At 39.3% G+C, this 19,939-nt stretch overlaps 1 protein-coding gene across 8 annotated transcripts in view; it reads right to left on the bottom strand.

Annotated features, from left to right (window-relative positions):
- ZNF383 (zinc finger protein 383) overlaps positions 1-19,718 on the bottom strand; it is a 37,235-nt gene extending 17,517 nt beyond the window's left edge. Inside the window, exons 1-8 of one of the 8 annotated variants that reach the window (XM_073796570.1) lie at positions 19,417-19,717; positions 18,539-18,604; positions 16,188-16,324; positions 15,297-15,474; positions 14,013-14,101; positions 11,702-11,828; positions 11,298-11,393; positions 4,174-6,481 (exon numbers count right to left, since the gene is read on the bottom strand). In XM_073796570.1, coding sequence (XP_073652671.1) covers positions 5,286-6,481; positions 11,298-11,393; positions 11,702-11,828; positions 14,013-14,021 — 1,428 coding nt within the window. In that variant the 5' untranslated portion in view covers positions 14,022-14,101; positions 15,297-15,474; positions 16,188-16,324; positions 18,539-18,604; positions 19,417-19,717 and the 3' untranslated portion in view covers positions 4,174-5,285. Of the gene's footprint in view, positions 1-4,173; positions 6,482-11,297; positions 11,394-11,701; positions 11,829-14,012; positions 14,102-15,296; positions 15,475-16,187; positions 16,325-18,538; positions 18,605-19,320; positions 19,338-19,416 lie in introns of those variants that run through there. The other 7 variants (XM_073796569.1, XM_073796571.1, XM_073796576.1 and 4 more) reach the window with 7 other exon arrangements.
- Positions 19,719-19,939: the final 221 nt, after the last annotated feature.

Below are 19,939 nucleotides of genomic sequence, written 5' to 3'. Positions count from 1 at the left end.
TCCTTTCACATAAATATTTGTATTTTCTTAACCTACTTTTTAAATCAGATGTATATTGAACATTAAGGGGTTTTCCAGAATATTCTGTAAATTCTACATGCCACTTATGTAATTAATGTTTCTCTTTATCGTTAGGTTGTTTCCAATGACTGGTATTACAGGCCACAGTCACTTGTGTTTGGCAGAGACTCAAAGGCAGGCAGGGGAGTGGCAAAACTTCATAGTGAAAAAAGAGAAGGCTTCAGGTATATTCTGAATGGAGGTTATTGGCATAGAGAAGCTGGAGGTGGGCCAACTACAAGCAGTGCCACTTATGTGATTGGTTTGGGGGTAATGGTTTGGCTTTCTCTGGTTGGTTCTGAGTTGGAAGCAGAGGCAAAAAATAGGGAAGCTGGTATTGACCAAGTTCTGACTGTTCTGGGCTGATTGCTGCCAAAGTTGTAGTTTGGTTTTCTGGTTGGAAACCAGTTGTTTACTGCAGAGTTTGTGGGTCAGAGTTCTGTTGTCGTATGCAATCTGGTATTGTTTTTGTATAACCAGTCTCTCAAGTTCAGTGGTTTCAAACAACAGCAACCATTTATTATCTTTCATGGTTTCTCTGGGTCAGGAATTCAGAAACAGCCTATCTGGACAGCTCTGGCTCCACTGAACGTGGAACAGTGTGAAGTTCCAGGAGCAACTGGGAGCTGGCTGGACATCTCTTGTTTCATGTAATCTCAGGGTTTCTCCAGGTGGTATTTCTGTGTAGGCTAGTTTAAGCTTCTTAATAGCATGGTAGCCTCAGACATCTTACATTGCAGCTCAAGGTTCTCAAGGCAAGAGTCCCAAGAAAGATCCAGATGGAAGTTGTAACACCTTTTATGTCTAGCCTCAGAATCACATAACATCATTTCCACTTACTCACAGTTTTAAAAGCCCATCCAGATTCAAAGGGAGGGGACATGGACTCCACTTCCTGATGGGAAAGTGGCAAGGTTCTGGAAGACCATGTGGAAACAAAAATATAGTCATAGCCATTTTTGGAAAATACGATTTGCCATAAACTGCAAGCAGATCAAAGCAGAAGAAGAAGTTTTCATTTTCAATCTGCCATGAAGACCGCATATTTATATTACTGAGCTGAAGCCATTTGTAGTAAGTAGGAGTGATCAGAAAAATCATGATCTCTCATGATTAAATTTTAAGAGGATCAAAGAAGATCTAGCTCCACTGAGCATGTTTAAAGAGACAATGAGAGACAAAAATGAAGCTGTTTTCTTTTTAGTCTCTTGAGTATTGGGTCCAAAGTGATAATAATTGATAAAGATTATTCTGCACAATTAGGGTATTATGGCTAACTGGGGTCAATCAAAAAAGCCACAAAGAACTTCCTTATGTTCTCCATGAAAAAGAGATCTGGGACTTCCCTGGTGGTCCAGTGGTTAAGACTCTGCACTCCCAATGCAGGGGGCCTGGATTCCATCCCTGGTCAGGGAACTAGATCCCTCATGCCACAACTAAAGATACCACATGCTACAACTAAAGATCCCGCATGTGGAAATGAAGATCCCGCGTACCGCAAATAAGACCAAGCACAGCCAAACAATAAATTAATTAATTAAAAAAAAAGAAATGTGAGAAAGTTGGTTTAAAACAACAAGCATTTATAGTCATTCACACATCTGCAGGTTGACTGGGGGTTAGCTTTTCCTCGCTGGGTTAAGCTGAGGTGATTTGACTGGGGCAGCTCTCATTGTCTCTGGACAGTAAGGTAGCCAGGGCACATATTTCTCATGGCAGTGGCTAAAAATGAAGAGGGAAAGTGGAAATATACAAAACCTCTTAAGGCCTAGGCTCAGAATGTGCACATTGTCCAAAGCAACTCACATGGCCAAATCCGAAATAAAGGGCAGGGAAACTATATCTCGCATATAGTGCACTCAAGGCAAGAGTGTTGTGACTGATTGGTTTTTTTTTTTTTCAAATAGTCGCAATAAGATCTCCCTATCTCACATATTCTTTCAATATGACTTTGAGAAGAAGGGAAATTCAGTGGTCCCTCTCCTTGAACTAGTTGAGCCTGTGGTTGGAAATGATAGTATATGACTTCCAAGGGTAGGTCACAAAAGGCAATATAGGTGGGCACCCACTCTGGAGCCCCTGAAGTGATATGGCCACTCTGCTGTGCCCAGGGCAGGTGGATGGGGATTCAACATGAGAGACCAGTGCCAGACCCCAGGCCCATGTGCCTGGGCTGTGGCTGTGACCTAGAGACACTGCCAGTTCATGGGACCCTCCAGTTTTTGAAGCTGCTACTCTGCTTGAGTTAGATCTCACCCAGCACTCTATCTTTCTCTATGTACTTTGTGCGGATATGTTTTGGAGCATCAGTTAGGAGTCTATGGGTGAAATCTAGCTTTCATTCATCGATGAGGACTTATTCTTGACACAAGTATTTTAAAAGAAAAATCTTTACATTCTTGACACAAGTATTTTAAAAGAAAAGTCTTTTACAATAGCCTCAGTGGTAGTTAGTTCTGTTCCCACTACTGCTTCTTTTTGCGGTACGCGGGCCTCTCACTGCTGTGGTCTCTCCCGGTGCGGAGCACAAGCTCCGGACGTGCAGGCCCAGCGGCCATGGCTCACGCGCCCAGCCGCTCCGCGGCATGTGGGATCCTCCCCCGGGGCACGAACCCGTGTCCCCGGCATCGGCAGGCAGACTCTCAACCAATGCACCACCAGGGAAGGTCCTCCACTACTGCTTCTTGTTTTGCCCTGTTACAAGTAGAGAGTGACAGTGCTTCTAATTCTGAGCCTGGAAAAGGTAAAGATTGGAATACTAGAAAGGATCACCTCAATGTGGCAGGGAGAGCTCATGTATGGGTTGATCTGACCATGAGCTCTGTAAGTCCTGCACCGCATCTTGGGGGGCTTTGTTCACCTGGATGTGCTCAATGACCAGAGAATCTACATCTAAGCCCTTAAGTTCAGCATTACTCTCTGCATTTTTGAGCATGTGCAGTAAAAATTCAGCACTCTCTTTGGGCCACCGACCCTGCATTCAGCCCCAGTGTTGGGCCTGGGCACACCTACCACCTCCACCTTTGTAACGATGGAATAGCACACATTGCTTCTTTAAAGTGACATCCTTCAGATACTTGGTGGCTTTTCAGATATGCATACCCTTAATGGCCTGGGCAGTTTCACGAGTGTTCTTAAAGTGAACACAAGATTTGAACCTCTTGACTTGCATGATTTTGTGGCGTCTTCTGGGCCAAGTGAATAGTGAGCCATTTTTAGAGGTCAGGTCATCTCAGGCCACTTCCCGGAAAAGTCTAGTATTTTAATGTATGCATGCACACTGGGTTGTAAAACTTCCAATACAACTTTGGCTGCCACTCACAGGTTTGTTTTTTTTTAATATTTATTTATTTTGGCTGGGCCAGGTCTTAGCTGTGGCACACAGGATCTTCATTGCGGCATGCGAGATCTTTAGTTGCGGCACACAGACTCTTAGTTGTGGCATGTGGACTCTTAGTTGCAGCATGCATGTGGGATCTAGTTCCCTGACCAGGAATTGAACCCTGGGCCCCTGCATTGGGAGCACGGAGTCTTACCCACTGGACACCAGGGAAGTCCCACAGGTTTTTCAATTGTGTTCTCATATTCATTCACGTTTAAATAATGTGTATATTAAAGTTTTAGTTCCTTAACCCATGTTAACCAAGAGGGGACACTAAATTAATATGCAGATATTTGCTGGCCATCCTTTTGTTACTGTCTCCCCCATTCTAGTCAAATAATGTGCCCTGTATATTTTCTTTTTTGGAAACTAATTATTAGGAAAAATACTCTTATCTCTTCCTGCTTATTTGACTGTGCTTTCAACTACCCATCATTGTATCCACAGGGTATTAGTCTTTGTGCAGCATAGAAAATAAAGTCTGAACGTAGATTACCCACGCAAACTTTTTTTTTCCCCTTTTGAAATTTCATGTAGAATAATGAGTGATGGGGAAAGCTTTCCTATGTTCATTACACTTATTTCTCTTTTTTCATTATTAATTCTTGGATTTAGACAAAAGTAAACAACATGGTTAAAATCCTTTCCACAAATAATAATGATGATAATTATGAAAATGGGTGTATCAATGATAATAGTGGACTTTTACTAAACATTTACTACATGATAGGAAAAGTTCTAAACACTTTATTAACGCATTGAATCCTCACAACAAACCAATACATAGAACGTGATTATATTTACTAATACATAAAAAATAAAATGTCACTAACATATATAAGTAAAAAGTTTAAAAAACCTGGAAGCATAAATAATACCGGTAACAGTAGTTAATTACCTTTCTAGTATGAGCTTAGGGTTAGGGTTGATGAAAAGGAACAAAACAGTTTATAAAGGAGAAAATATGGATAATTTCAGCAACTAAAATAGATGTTTTAAAAGGGAAAAAACAAGCATCCAAAGATAAATTTTGGGTCATATTAGTCAGGGATGATTTTATAACTGAAAACAATTAGATGCAACCATAACATGAATAATAAATAAGGTCATTTAAAAAAGTCATTAAGTACATCAATAAAGATAAAAATCTATATTTACTGAAATGGCAATCATATTTTATAGCATTATAAAAGCCAACACATGTGTATCAGGTGAAGGTGCAACATGTGTACCATGACTACATTTTCTTTAAAAACAAAGTCTGGTAGGATTTGCTCTACCAACTTGAGAGTCATCATCTATAGTTTGTATAATTACAATTAATCTTGGCTTTTTTAATTTCTAGTTTTCTGATATTCTGTTTTATAATAAAAAATATAAATTTGTGAAATGAAACAAAAAGACTAACAGTGACTTCAAAAAAAGGTTATATTGTAATTAATTCTACAAGGAATTACAAAATACAAGGTCACACAATTTAAACAGTGTGATGTTGGTATAAGCACAAATATATATATCAGAGAAGAAAGCATAGCCTTAAGACTCAAGCAAATATAAACAGGAATATAATCTATCTCCAAGAAGGTAGAACAAAATAATAGGAAAGGAAAAAATTGTTGAACTGCTATTAGTACAAGATGGGGTTGGGGAAGTAAGGGGGAGAGACAGGCAAATGTCAATTTATAATCCAAATTCATAACTTAGAGTAAAATATATTTGGATTAAAAAGAAATATAAAATAAAATTAAGAAACAAAAAATAGTGAAAGAGGGTAACTATCACACATGAATTTTTGTTGTTGTTGTTTAAAATATCAGGAAGGTGACAAGAGCTTTAGTCTTTATTATTCATCAGTATGAATTCCCTGATGACGTATGAGATCTGAGCCACTACTAAATGCCTTTCCACATTCCTTACAGTTATAGGGCTTTTCACCAGTATGAATTCTGAGGTGTCGAGTAAGGTTTGAGCATTTATTAAAGGCCTTTCCACATTCATTACATTCATATGGTTTTTCATCTGTATGAATTCTCTGGTGTTGAAAAAGCTGTGAGTTCTGAGTAAAGGCCTTCCCACATTCAAGACATTCAAAAGGTTTCTCACCAGCATGAATTCTCTGATGCTGACGAAGTTGTGAGCTCTGAGTAAAAGCCTTCCCACATTCCTTACAATCATAGGGTTTCTCCCCAGTGTGAATTCTCTGATGATTAGTAAGTGCTGAGCCACTACTAAAGGCTTTGCCACATTCTTTGCACTCATAGGGTTTCTCACCTGTATGAATTCTCTGATGCTGTACAAGCTTTGAGCTCTGAGTAAAAGCTTTGCCACATTCCTTACATTCATAGGGTTTCTCACCTGTATGAATTCTCACATGTTGAAAAAGTTGTGAGCTCTTAGTAAAGGCTTTCCCACATACTTTACATTCATACGGTTTTTCACCAGTGTGAATTCTCTGATGGTCAATAAGATTTGAGCAATAACTAAAGGCCTTCCCGCATTCCTTACATTCATAGGGTTTCTTACCGGTATGAATTCTCTGATGTTGAGAAAGGTATGAGCTACAGCTGAAGGCCTTTCCACATTCTTTACATTCAAAGGGTTTTTCACCAGTATGAATTTTCAGATGTCGAGTAACATGTGAGCCACAACTAAAGAATTTCCCACACTCCTTACATTCATAAGATTTTTCGCCAATATGAATTCTCTGATGTTGAAGAAATTGTGAATTCTGACTAAAGATCTTTCCACATTTCTTACATTCATATGGTTTCTCTTCACTGTTAATTATTTGATGTAGAGTAAAGAATGTCTGTTGAATAGATGTGGGCATGTATTCATGAGTGAATATTTCTTGGCTAAAATGCCCATTTTGATATCCCACTTGTCTTTCAAAGTGGTTTCTATATTCCAAAACATCTCTAAAACTGGAGTATTCAAGGCCATGCTTTGTAAGTCCCATCATCTCCCTCTGGCATGATTCTATTTCATAAACTTCCTTCTTTAGTGATAATAACTTGGTTTCACACATTGATTCCAGATCTGAAAGAAAATAAAATGGTAAATATTCTTCCCCCACCTCATTTGTGAAAAGTTAAACTTTTATAATAGAAGTGGAAAAACTAAAGTGAAAATAATATCTGGTAGTGAATGACATAGAGTTCTCAAGTATATCTGTTTAATCTGAAAAATGGACAAGAAATGCACAAAATTAAGGAGATATAATGCAGGAAGCAGCAGGAGGAGACTATGGAAATAGGAAACCACAATGATTCTCAAATACTGATGTGGATCAGAATCACCTGAAAAGTTGATAAATATACAATGCTTGGGCATATTAAAAGATGACTAGTTTTATATACATCTCTATAAGCTTGTATGTATGTGTATGTAAGAAACAGAGTACATCATCATACTATATATATTACAAAAAGTGGACAATTTGTTACCTCCATTAAAGGTCTACTGAGAGGAATAAACGCATATAGGGGGAGATTCTTGGGCTCTGTAGTATAATAAAGTATGAATTTGGTCTTTGTTCCCAGTTCCTAACACAGAGCTTGAAAAACCCTTTGAATTTCCTGAGTGATAGCAGTGTTTTAATTATGCTAATGAGGTGACTCATGGTGGACCCCTAGATAGTTTTAGGATGGGGAATGGTCACTAGAAAGACCCAGCATATGATTAGAGGATTGGGACTTTCAGCTGCTTGACCTCTGGGGTGAAGAGAGAGGCTAGAGATTGAGTGGCCAATGCCTTAATCAATCATGCCAATGTAATTAAGCCCTGATAAAAACTCTGGACACCGAAGCTCAATGGAGATTTTTGGTTGGCGAACACACTGAGGCACTTCACCAGGAGGGTGACACACTTTGACTTCACAGGGAGAGGTTATGGAACCTCTGCCTCCAGAAGCCTACCCTAACTCATCTGATATGTATCCTTTACAGTAAAACTGCAATTGTAAGTACAGAGCTTTCCTAAGTTCTGTGAGTCATTCTAGCAAAGCCTGCAGGGGCCATGGAAATCCCAAATTTATAGCCAGTTGGTCAGAAGTGTGGGTGGTCTGAGGAACCCCTGAGACTTGCAGCTGGTGTCAGAAGTGAGGGCAGTCTTGTGTAAGACTGGCTGTTAACCTATGGGGTCTAAGCTAACTCTGGGTAGTTAGTGTCAGAATTAAACTGCAGTACACCCAGTTGGGGATAAAACAGAATAGGGTCCATAATAAAGGGCATACTAGATGCAACTTAAAAGCGATTACAGAGGGTCAGCCAGATGGGGGAACAGCCTAAGATAAGTCAATGAACTGATTTGATGTGAGTGGCAGATAGGGAAGACTCAGAGCATGCTATGTTCTGGGGATTCAGTGAAAATACTGTTTGCCTTGGAATTCTGTGATGCTGATCTTAGGACAAGGGAGAGACTTGCTCATGTACCACTGCAGTGACTGAGAGGGGAGACTCCTGAAGTTTAAGGCAGACAGAGAGAAAAAAGACAGTGCAACAGCAAAGGAAACAATAAACAAAATGAAAAGACAACCTATGGAATGGGTGAAAATATTTGCAAACAATGCCACCAACAAGAGCTTAATTTCCAAAATATACAAATAGCTCATACAGCTCAATATCAAAAAACCAACCCAATCGGGACTTCCTTCGTTGTCCAGTGGATAAGACTCTGTGCTCCCAATGCAGGGGGCCCAAGTTTGATCCCTGGTCAGGGAACTAGATCCCACATGCTGCAACTAAGAGTTCTCATGCAGCAATGAAGATCCCACATGCTGCAACTAAGACCCTGTGCAACCAAATAAATAGATAAATACTTTTTTAAAAAATCAACCCAATCAAAAAATGGGCAGAAGATCTAAATAGACATTTCTCCAAAGAAGACATTCAGGGGACTTCCCTGGTGGCGCAGTGGTTAAGAATCCGCCTGCCAATGCAGGGGACACAGGTTCGATTCCTGGTCCAGGAAGATCTCACATGCCATGGAGCAACTAAGCCTGTGCTCCACAACTACTGAGCCTGTGCTCTAGAGCTTGCAAGCCACAACTACTAAGCCTGTGCACCACAACTACTGAAGCCCGCACACCCTAGAGTCCGCATGCCACAACTACTGAGCCCATTAGCTGCGACTACTGAAGCCCACACGCCCCAGAGCCCATGTGCTGCAATACTGAGCCCGCATGCTACAACTGCTGAAACCGTGCACCTAGACCTCTTGCTCTGCAACAAGAGAAGCCACTGCAATGAGAAGCCCGTGCACCTCAATGAAGAGTAGCCCCCACTCGCCATAACTAGAGAGAAAGCCCATACAGAGCAATGAAGACCCAACACAGCCAGAAAAAAAACAAAGAAGACATTCAGATGACCAACAGGCACATGAAAAGATGCTCAACATTGCTAATCATCAGGGAAATGCATATCAAAACCACAATAAGATATTACCTCACAACTGTCAGAATGGCCATCATCCAAAAGTCTACAAATAATAAATACTAGAGAGGGTGTGGAGAAAGGGAACCCTTATACACTATTGGTGGGAATGTAAATTGGTGCAGCCACTAGGGAGAATAGTATGGTGGTTCCTTAAAAAACTAAAAATAGAGTTACCATATGATCCAGCAATCCCACTCCAGGCATATATCCAGAAAAGATGAAAACTATAATTTGAAAAGATACATGCCCCCCAATGTTCATAACAGCACTATTTATAATAGCCAAGACATAGAAGCAAGCTAAATGTCCACTGACAGATGAATGGATAAAGAAGATGTGGTATATATATATATACACACACACATACATACATACACACACAATGGAATATTACTCAGCCACAAAAAAGAATGAAACAATGCCATTTGCAGTGACATGGATGGACCCAGAGATGATCATACTAAGTGAAGTAAGTTAGACAAATACTGTATGATATCACTTATATGTGGAATTTAAAAAAATGATACAAATGAACTTATTTACAAAACAGAAACAGACTCACAGACCTAGAAAACAAACTTATGGTTACCAAAGAGGAAATATGGGGGGAAGGAATAAATGAGAAGTTTGGGATTAGCAGATAGAAACTACTATACATTAAATAAACAACTAGGTCCTACTGTATAGCACAGGGAACTATATTCAATATCTTACAATAAACTATAATGAAAAAGAATCTGAAAAAATATATATATATGTATAACTGAATCACTTTGCTGTATACCAGAAACTAACACAACATTGTAAATCAACTATACTTCAATTTAAAAAAAGAACAATATAAGGGAAAAATAATTCTCAGGAGTTTCATACAAGGATTGTAAAAAATAATAATAATAAGACACAGTGCAAGATACTACCATGGAAAGATGACAGGAGTCAGAAGCAGATTGATGAGAGCTGAGTCCCATCACTGAGAGTTACTTACTATAGGTTCCTAGGCAATTATTTAACCTTTCTAGTCCCCATTTCACCTGTAAAAGGGAGATAATCCTTAATTCATGATTACTAAGAGTGTGAGGAAAAGTGTAAGTGAATGTCTTTGAGTAAAGTGTTCAGTATTTGATAACTATTATTATAAAGCAATTTCTTACCCAAAATGGAGATTTTAGGCAAATTAAACAGTGTGAAGATATCAAAATGGAGCCTATTAGAACATCTCAAGCCAGAAACAGGGAATTCATTTCAGCATGTTCTTCTTCCTCCTACCTCCATAGGATCTTTCAGCAACTTTCATCTAGTTAAGCTCTTCAGTAGCTTTTCTATCTCCACTGCCAATACCCTATCCCAAACCAGAATCATCTGTTACTCAGACCACTCAAGTAGCCTCCTAACCCAGATCCCCACCAAGTTTGCACAGTCTTTAATCTCTTCAGGCACAAAAATGACATTTGGCCTGGCCTTCCACTGCTCAAAATCCAAACTCCTCATAACCACTGGCAAAGGCTGAATAATGTGGTTCCTACTTGTCTCTCCAATCTCGACTCACACTCCACTCATGCTTGCTCTTGGGCCCCAACAACGCTAGCTTTCTTTCAGTTCTTCAAACACACCAAGTTTTCCCCTCCTAGAAGGGCCTTCACAGGGGTTCTTCCCTCTGCCTGGAGTTTTCTTCTTTATAAACACATTAAAGAGTAAGATCTAGCAGTGAGCCTAATACTATAGTAATTCTGAAATAGTGATGAGCATAAATGGCATTTCAATACGTCAAAGCAACAATAAAATGATATGAAAATATCTGATTTCCATTCATGTCAAAGTCACAGGAACTACTAACACTACTACGGTTTGTTGCATATACCATAACAGGAAGAAATGCTAAATTTCAATTAGAGGATACTAAATATAAAGATGCATTTTTTTCTTTTCATCCAAGTTCATGAACTCCCTCAATTCTATCCAAAGGAACCCAAATCATTGGCCAGCAGCTATAAGGAAGACTAGTACTTGGAAGGGAGGGGCAGTGCAGATACATGCAGACATGCGCCCACGCGCGCACACACACATATACTATTTTGGGAGTTGTAACAGAAAGTCTTTAGATGAGTCGAAGAGGAAGAAAAGCTAGCAAGGAACTGAATCTAAAATATGGGTAAAAGAGTTTTCTTTGTGGGGGATGTGAAGGGCACCTTCTACTTGAAATTAAGAGGGGGAGTGGAGAAGAGTAGTAGAAAGCAGTAAGTGAGGGAAGGAATGAAACAGGTCATTTGTAAACCCGTGCTAAAAAGACTTAGTTTTTCCCACAGGCCTATGGTTTTATGGGAGCTTCCAAGATAACATCTCAAAGGTGCTGTTTCTTCACTGATCAACTGAGTTATTGCCTGTAGTGCCCTGCTTCTGTCCAAGCAGTTCTCACTCACCTGAACACAGGCCTCTTGTCAGCTCTCTGCCAATCATCCAGGGCTCTTTCCCCTGTTCCAATAAGGAGATAACTTGAGGCTTAGGAATGTAAAGTCCTGCTCACAAGAAAAGATATGGAACATGGTTATGCTGTGGGTAAATCTGATCCAGAAGTCAGATCCAGTCCCTTGATGATCAAGGAAGAGATGCCACTACAGGAACAGTCAAACAAAGGGGATGAAGCTCAGCCACAGCCAATTGGAGCTGCCCATTTCCCACTCTTCCTTTTCATTTCAGTTCAAACCATTTACTTGGGAACAGGGAGCAGAAATTCAGCGGGTAGCTCGAAAAGCAGCTGAGAAATTCACTGTGGAAGAAACAGACATTCCAGAGAACTCAAAATTACTGGGATAGATGCCCTTACCCACTGACACCAGATTGCTATAGTTCTCCAACATCACATCTCTGTACAAGTCCCTCTGAGCAGGGTCCAGGAATTCCCACTCCTCTTGAGAGAAGTCTACAGACACATCACTGAACATCACTGATCCCTGAAACAACAGACACGTGTATTATTTGTATAACAAAAAGAAATATTTCAGAGACTACTGTGCTTATATTTGGGAGTAAAGCAAAGAGCAATTATATGGGTGTCACTAAGAACCAGAATCTTTAGATCCTAGAAAGAGGTGCAAGAGTTGTCAGTTTATTTTGTATTAAAAAAAAAATTCCTCACTCAGTCCATAGAAAAGGCCTAGAAACAATAATTAACCCAGTAGTGATGAGCATCCCTAGTGTCTAGATTGTAGTCTCTAAGTATCGTATTCAAATAAAAGTAACCAAAGTTGGGAAGGAGACAATTTCAGAATTGAGTCAAATGCACAGGATGAGTCTGAACATTCTGTTGTATCAGAAAACAAGAGAGCTATCAAAAACTACTAGAATCATGTTAAAAGGACGCAGGAGCCTACTTGAAAAGCCTCCCATTGGCCAAAGACAGCATAATTTGAGGATCAAATGTAATGGACTGATGAGATCAAAAATGTTTAAATCCATGAGCTCATAACAATATTGAACAAAAAATTACTAGCCATCTTTGTAGGATTCTAAGAAACCAACTCATTATTTTAAAAACTGGTAAATAAGGGGTAAGAATCAAACATTCTTTTCCATACAAACTGTCCTTTAGGGTAATCAAACAGTTGATGAGACATTTTACTTTACAGATAGTACTCTGCCTAATCTATGAAGAAGGAATGACAGAATTTAGATATCATTTTGCAACCTCTAATGAATTAATAAATCTAGACAATAATCATCACTGGTGGCTAACATTACAAAAGGAAAGAGAACCAGAAATAATACGCCCCCTAATGGAATCACACATCACCACCTAGGAAATATTCCTGACCAAAAAATCCCAACTGAACCTGACCATGTTTCTAGACCTAACTACTGACTCTCAGGAAACACTTAAATGATACCAGAGAGAAGAAATCAGCAAAATCCAAACAGTGGACAAATGAATCTGTTTTTCTTTCCCAACAAAAACTGCACAGAAAGAAAAGAGATGGAAGGGGTACCTACAAAGTAAGAGACTGGAGAGACATATTAACCAATTGCAGTGCACAGTCCTTCTCTGGATTCTAATTCAAATAAATGATTAAAAAAGTAGACAGTTATGAAAATTTGAACACTGACTGGATATTGATATTAACAAATGATTTTTAACTTTTTCAGATGCAATAATGGCATAATGATTGTTTTTTTTTAAAAAATAAACCTTATCCTTGAGAGATACATACCAATTTGAATTTGCTTCAAAAAAATCCTGTGTGTGGGAGTGAGGTTAAGGGAGTGTGCATGGAAGAAACAAGTAGAGGTATGGATGAAACAAGATTGACTGTGGGTTGATAATAATTGAAACTTAATGGTGAGCATATGGTAGTTCACAAGACTACTTTTTTGTGTCTGGAATTTATTATAACAAAGCTTTCTAAAGAAGGTTCTTCTGAGACCTCCGATCTCAACAATTTATGAAGTGGCTGAACTCACTATAATCATCCATCATCCTTATCCTTATTTCTGAGATAAAGAGAATTGGTGATTCATTTGGAAATTCCTCATGACTCACACTTCCTGTTCAAACTTAAATTCGACTTCTTCATGGATACCCTAAAAGAGTCATAGAGATCTGCCTGTATCAGCTACCAACCCAACAATCCTCCAAGCCCCATAAACCAGGAGGCCTTGCAACACTCTAATATTTGGAGCTACCAATACCACCTCCCGTCCTATTTTACTGGAGAGTACTGATCTGTAGAGATAATCTTGGCTTTTCCATGTTTGTCTCAGCTAAGCAACTCATACCTCCACCTTGTCAAATCACTGCCCAGACAGGACAAGTTTATTCTACAAATCTACTCTTGTTTCCTTTAAGAAAATGCATTTCTTCTCCATCATAGTCCCTGGGAAAGGGCTGAGAAAAGAGATGCTCAATTATTTACTGAATGAAAATATTAAAACTGAGTCAAAAGAAGAGGAGCACTTAGGAATGATAATAGGATTATCTGACTAGAATGAGAAGAAATAGGGACCAGGACCTGAAGGAACCCTCATAGTCAGAAATGTCAGGAGAAAGAAAGCAAATGCTCACATGCCCTTTAAAAAAAATTTTTTTTTTCTTAGAAAGAACTGAATGTCAGGAAGGTAAGAAAGAGCATCAACTAACTCACCTGGGCCATGGCTTTCAGTATTACAGGAGATGATCACTCCTCCTTGGGGCTGTTCTCCTGGAAAAGGATAGTGTTCTGAGAAGGCAGGCCTGGGGAAGCAAAGAAATGCTCTAGAAATAACACTGGCTTTACAGTTTTCAGTCTCTCCAGGCAAAACTACCTCTACTTCCCTTGGTCTTAGTATATAACTCTAGTGAGTGGGACTATGGAATAAATCCCCCTCCTATCTCAGCTCCAGAAACCCCAGGCTTTAGCTGCAGTAAGATGGATCCTGGCTAGTCGATCCAAAGAAACACAGAATCCTATTGCCTCTCCTTCACCCAAGCAACCCAGGTTCCTGTCTCAGCCAGTGATTCAAGCAAGACCTTGCCCCATTTCAGTGCTGTTGTTGCTCTGAACCCAAGACAGCGCTGCTATGACTTGCCCTGAGCAGATCCCTCCTCTGCAGCCCTCAGGTCCCCAAGCCAGACTCACCTAAATGGTGCTTTTGGCCAGGAACACAGTTCAATCTAATTAGAAGGACTAAAGACTTCCCTAATCAAGTCTCATTTCCCAAGCCTGAGAAAGTCAAATTCCCCCACCACACCCCTGCACCCATACCCACACTGAGGCACTCCTCATCCTTATGTTCTAGCTCTGATTTGCTAAAAAACAAAACAAACAAACAAAAAACTTTGCTTATGTGTTTTACCCACACAAAACAGTCAAAATGTCAACTTTTCTAGCTCTGGGGTAAGATCTTTCTTACCTATACATATTTATATAAATTTCTCTTTTTTAATTTTAATGCTTTCATTTGTTACATTTAAATCTTTAATCAATTATTATTTTATTTTGGTATAATATTATTTGGTAAAAGACAATGGAATAAGATTAGCAATTATAATTTTATTTTAGTATAAGAAATAAGTTAAGAATCCTACTTCATTTCCCCCCAGAGAGGGCTACCCTGGTGTACCTAAAACACATGCGAATAATATTTCATAAGACATAAAATGCGCCACTATTTTATATGCCACTAAGGAAGAAAGAAACTATTTAAGATATAACCTGATTTCAGGTATGTTGAAATGAGGAAAAAAAGTGAGCCTTAGAATAGATGACTATGGAATGTATTTTGTCTACTGATTTAAATGCTACCCTTATCATAGATGATACATGTTTAGATTTATTTGTGATTCTATTTTGATTCAGTGATCTCTTATTATTTTGCCAGTACCACATTCTCTATATAATTTAAAAATATGTTTTAATGTCTTAATAAAAGCTCCCTCTACTACATACCAATTAGAATGGCCAAAATCCAGAACACTGATAACACCAAATGCTGGCCAGGATGTGGAGCAACAGGAACTCTCATTCATTGCTGATGAGAATGCAAAATGGTACAGCCAGTTTGGAAGACAGCTTGGCAGCTTCGTACAAAATCAAACATACTCTTACCATATGGAGTTGATAATACCTAGTGGGATGGAGAAAAAGTTCAGGAAAAGGAAAGAGAAGCAATCATCAAAGCTATCTCACTGCAAACTCCTAGCTCAAGGAGTCAGAAGGTTAAACTTTTTCTTTAAAGTTTATGGTATTGATTAGTTCGGTGAAATGGACACTTTATTATCTAACACTGACTGAAAAGCTTATCCATGGGCAAGAAATCAAATGGCCCCCAGAGAAGCTTGATAGTAGAAGTTATGGGAAAGAACAAAGCAATTGTTTTCTAGTTGTTTCCTATGGAGTACTGCTTTTCTAATAGATTTAGGAAAAAAAATGTTAAATAATACTGTTGATAGTGCCTTCTCCCTGATATTACTATGAAGGCTTCTAGTATTTCACTATTAGGTATTAGGTTAGTTTTTTTTTTAACTTTTTAATACAGAAATTTCCAAACATACATAAAAGTAGAATTTAAATAGTATAAAAAACCTTCCATGTGCCCACTAACTGGCTTCAACAATTATAAAGTCACAGACAATATTGTCTTATCTAGATTCTAATCCACTAATTTTTATTGAGATATACCTCACACACCATGTAAGTTACTCATTTAAAGTATATAATTCAATGTTTTTTAGTATATCATCACAATCCAATTTTAGAACATTTTCATCTCCCCTAAAAGAAACCCCATTAAGAGTCAATCCCAGGACTTCCCTGGTGGCACAGTAGTTAAGAATTCACCTGCCAATGCAGAGGACACGGGTTCGATCCCTGGTCCAGGAAGATCCCACATGCCATGGAGCAACTGAGCCCGCAAGCCACAACTACTGGGCCCACGTGTCACAATTACTGAAGCCCGTGCACCTAGAGCCCATGATCTACAACAAGAGAAGCCACTGCAATGAGAAGCCCGCACACCACAACAAAGAGTAGACCCGCTTGCCACAACTAGAGAAAAGCCTGTGTGCAGCAACGAAGAGCCAATGCAGCCAAAAATAAATAAATAATTTAAAAAAAAAGAAACTGAGTTACAAAATTAAAAATCTATACTAAAAACAGAAATCAACACGTCTGATGAAGCTGAAAAGGTACTCAGCTTAACGATCACCAGCTCAGGTTCTAATGCTCTTATACTGTACAACCTAGTCCCAGGTACTGACCAAAAACTGGGAGCTCAGCTTTAAATCTATCCTGTAGTGTTTTTTCTTTCCTCATATCTAATTTGGTAATTTGTGTCTTATCTCCCCTTTTTTCTTTAAGTTTTTATAGAGGTTTATCAATTTTTATTGATTCCCCAAAATAAACTTTTGGAGTTATTAATTTTCTCAATTATATATTTACTTTATATTTCAATATACATAAATTTATATTGAGCTCTTATTCTTATTATTTCCATTTTTTGTTTTCTTTGGGTTTAATTTAGTATTCAGTTTTATTTCCTTAACTTCTTGAGATGAAAACATAGATCATTAATTTTTCAACATTCTTCTTTACTAGAATATGCATTTACAGCTATATATTTTCTTTAGGTTTAGCTTTAGCAACACCCCACATTTTGATGTTATATTTTCATTATCTTTCAGTTCAAAATATGTTTAATTTCCATTGCAATTTCTTCTTTGATTCACCAGTTATTTATAAGTACAATTGCTTAAATCCCAAACATTGGGATATTTCTAAATATCATTCCGTTATTGACTTCTGCTGAATTCCACTGTGGACAGAAAACATACAGTATTATTTCAATCCTTTGAAAGTTACTGAGATTTCTTTTATGGTCCAGCACATGATCAATTTGGGTAAATGTCTCATATGCATCTGAAAAGGATATATACTGTAGTTGTAAGGTACACTGTTCTACATATATCATTTAAGTCAAGTTTGTCAATCACACTGCCCAAATATTATATAGCTTTACTCAGTTTCTACTGATTGTTCTATCAGCTGTTGAAACAAGTGCTAAAAATCCCCCACTATGATTGTGATTTGTCTACTACTTCTTTTACTTCCGTCAAATATACTTGAAGTCATTTTATGAAGGTCTATGTATTTAGAACTGTAATATCTTACTAGTAGTCTAACCTTTTTATTATGAACTATTGTTCTTTATCTCTAGTAAAGCTTCTTGTCCCACAGTCTAATTCCCATACAATGAGAGTGAGTCAGGAGTGTAAATTGATACAACTATTTAGAAAAACTGTCAGTATATATTAAAGCTGAATATTTGCATAACCTATGCCACAGAAATTTCACTCCTAGGGATATACCCAACAGAAATGCATTCATATGTGCACCAAAAGACATGTGCAAGAATGTTCATAGCAGCCTTGCTCATAATAGGTCCAATCTGAAAACAGCTTAAATACCAATAGATAATGGAAAGGATAAATAAATTGTGGTATGTTCATACAATGGAATTTTAAGCAACAACAATAATAAATGACCTATACTACATGAAGCAACATGGATGAGTCTCACATATTCATACTACATAATATTATTAAGTAGTACATTCATATTACATGTAAAATGTAATGATGAATAAAAAGAAGTCAAGCACAAAAGAGTGGATATTGTGTGATTCTACTTATATAAAATTCAAGAACAGGTAAAATTAATCTATGGCTATAGAAAACAGAATAATTGTTATCTTTGGGAGAGGTGGATAGTGAGTGGATGGAACAAGAATCGGGCTTCTAGAATGCTGGTAATGTTCTACTTCCTGATCTGATTTGAGCTCTGGTTAAGCAAATATGCTCATTTTCTAAAATTCATCAAGTCATATACTTTCATTTCTGTACTTTTTGGAATGTATGTTATACTTTTAAAACCACGTGATATATGAGAAGAGTCATCAAAAATTAAAATACCAAGTGACCAAGTATTAGAATACAGGATGACTGTGCTTATAATCTGCTGGTAAGAATTTAACTGGTACAACCATACTGAAAATCAGTCCGGCATTATCTAGGAAATTTGAAAATACACACGTATCTTATGGCCCAGCAATTCCATTGGTATGTTTATACCCTAGGAAAGCATGCATAGGTGCACCAGGGTACTTATAAAGCAACAAGGAAACCCCAGCGCACCTTGTATTTGGCTTGGTCAACAGCCATTCCTCCTTCTCCCTGGGGACCTCTCTGAGAAAAGCAGAGCTGAGGAAGGAGAAAGGAATCATGAAATGCCAGGCCCTTCTCGTGGCTCAGACTGATCAGATCAGAGGTTACCCTGGACCCACACCTGCCACCCATGGAGAGGAAGGATGGAGAAAGGTCAGAGGAGTCTAGGCTGTCCTGAGCATTCCTGGTTTCAGAAGGGGAAAAGTCTGCGGCCCACGACCAAAATCTGTCCTGACCTAACACATCAACCACTGGGACATACACACTGTTAGCCTGGCACAATTACAGGCACCCTCCAACCGCACACTCAGTGCCACAAAAAGTTACATGATCACACTCACACAGTCAGACATCAGTACACTTAGTACTGCTAACATTCATAAAACCACAATCACACGCAGCCCTCTGATAACACAGCCATAGCAACATAATCACAGATTCTCAGCACTCCCCGCCGCCCCAACACACACAATGATACAAAGTTGTATGGACACACACAATCTCAGTCCCACTACGGAGGCACAGTCACACCTACACACACAGAGTCGCACACTTTCACAGTCACACACCACAACGAGGATATCCACAGTCACACCTGCACACAGAGCTCTGCGCGCATGGTCAGTCACAGTGACACACCCACCACAGGGATATACAATCACACGCGCACACAGCGCGCACAGTCACATAAGGTCACAATCGCACACATGGAATCCCACACTTCACCCTCCCCCAGTCTTATCAAATCATACAGGCCCGAGACTCCGGACCCGCCTGGACCGTCCCTTCAGACTACTAGGGGTGCACCTCCGGAACCTAGTCGAGCCCCCGGGACCTAGGCTGCTCACCTTGCACTTCCCCTTCCCCGGAGGCCTAGGGTCCCGCAGGCGAGTGAAGGGTCAGCCCTATACCCGCCAGGGTGTCTGGGAAATGTAGTCCGGAGCCAGATCCGCTCGAACAAGATGTCACTCGACCCTCGGATTTTCTGCACAGCCTGGGCCAAGCCACACTTCTTCTCGCCTCTCGGAATTGCTGCCAGGAGGCTGGAGATCCAGATACAGTCCCCACACCCCGGAGACAAGCTTCCTCCTAGGGCCCGGCCAATCTCAGGGAGCCATAAATTCCCTGAGAAATAGAAAAATGTCGCTGGATTCGCGCCGGAAGTTGATTGGAGCCGCAAGAGCTTCTGGGAAATGTAGTCTAGAGCTGGAAAGGTGAGGCGCTCGCCCACGTAGAAGATTGTCTTGGTTGGCTGCTTGCACAGAGCTTTCCGCAGTGAAGGACAGAGTGGCGGCCAGGACTATTCTAAGAGTTGTACCTCACTCTGAGAATATTCCGGACTGAGGAAGGCGTCATTTTTGCCTTCCTCCG

The sequence above is a fragment of the Tursiops truncatus genome, chromosome 19 (genome assembly GCF_011762595.2).
Source record: "Tursiops truncatus isolate mTurTru1 chromosome 19, mTurTru1.mat.Y, whole genome shotgun sequence".
NCBI lineage: Eukaryota > Metazoa > Chordata > Mammalia > Artiodactyla > Delphinidae > Tursiops > Tursiops truncatus.
Note: the sequence above shows the minus strand (reverse complement) of the source record. Positions and strands in the feature narration are given on the sequence as shown.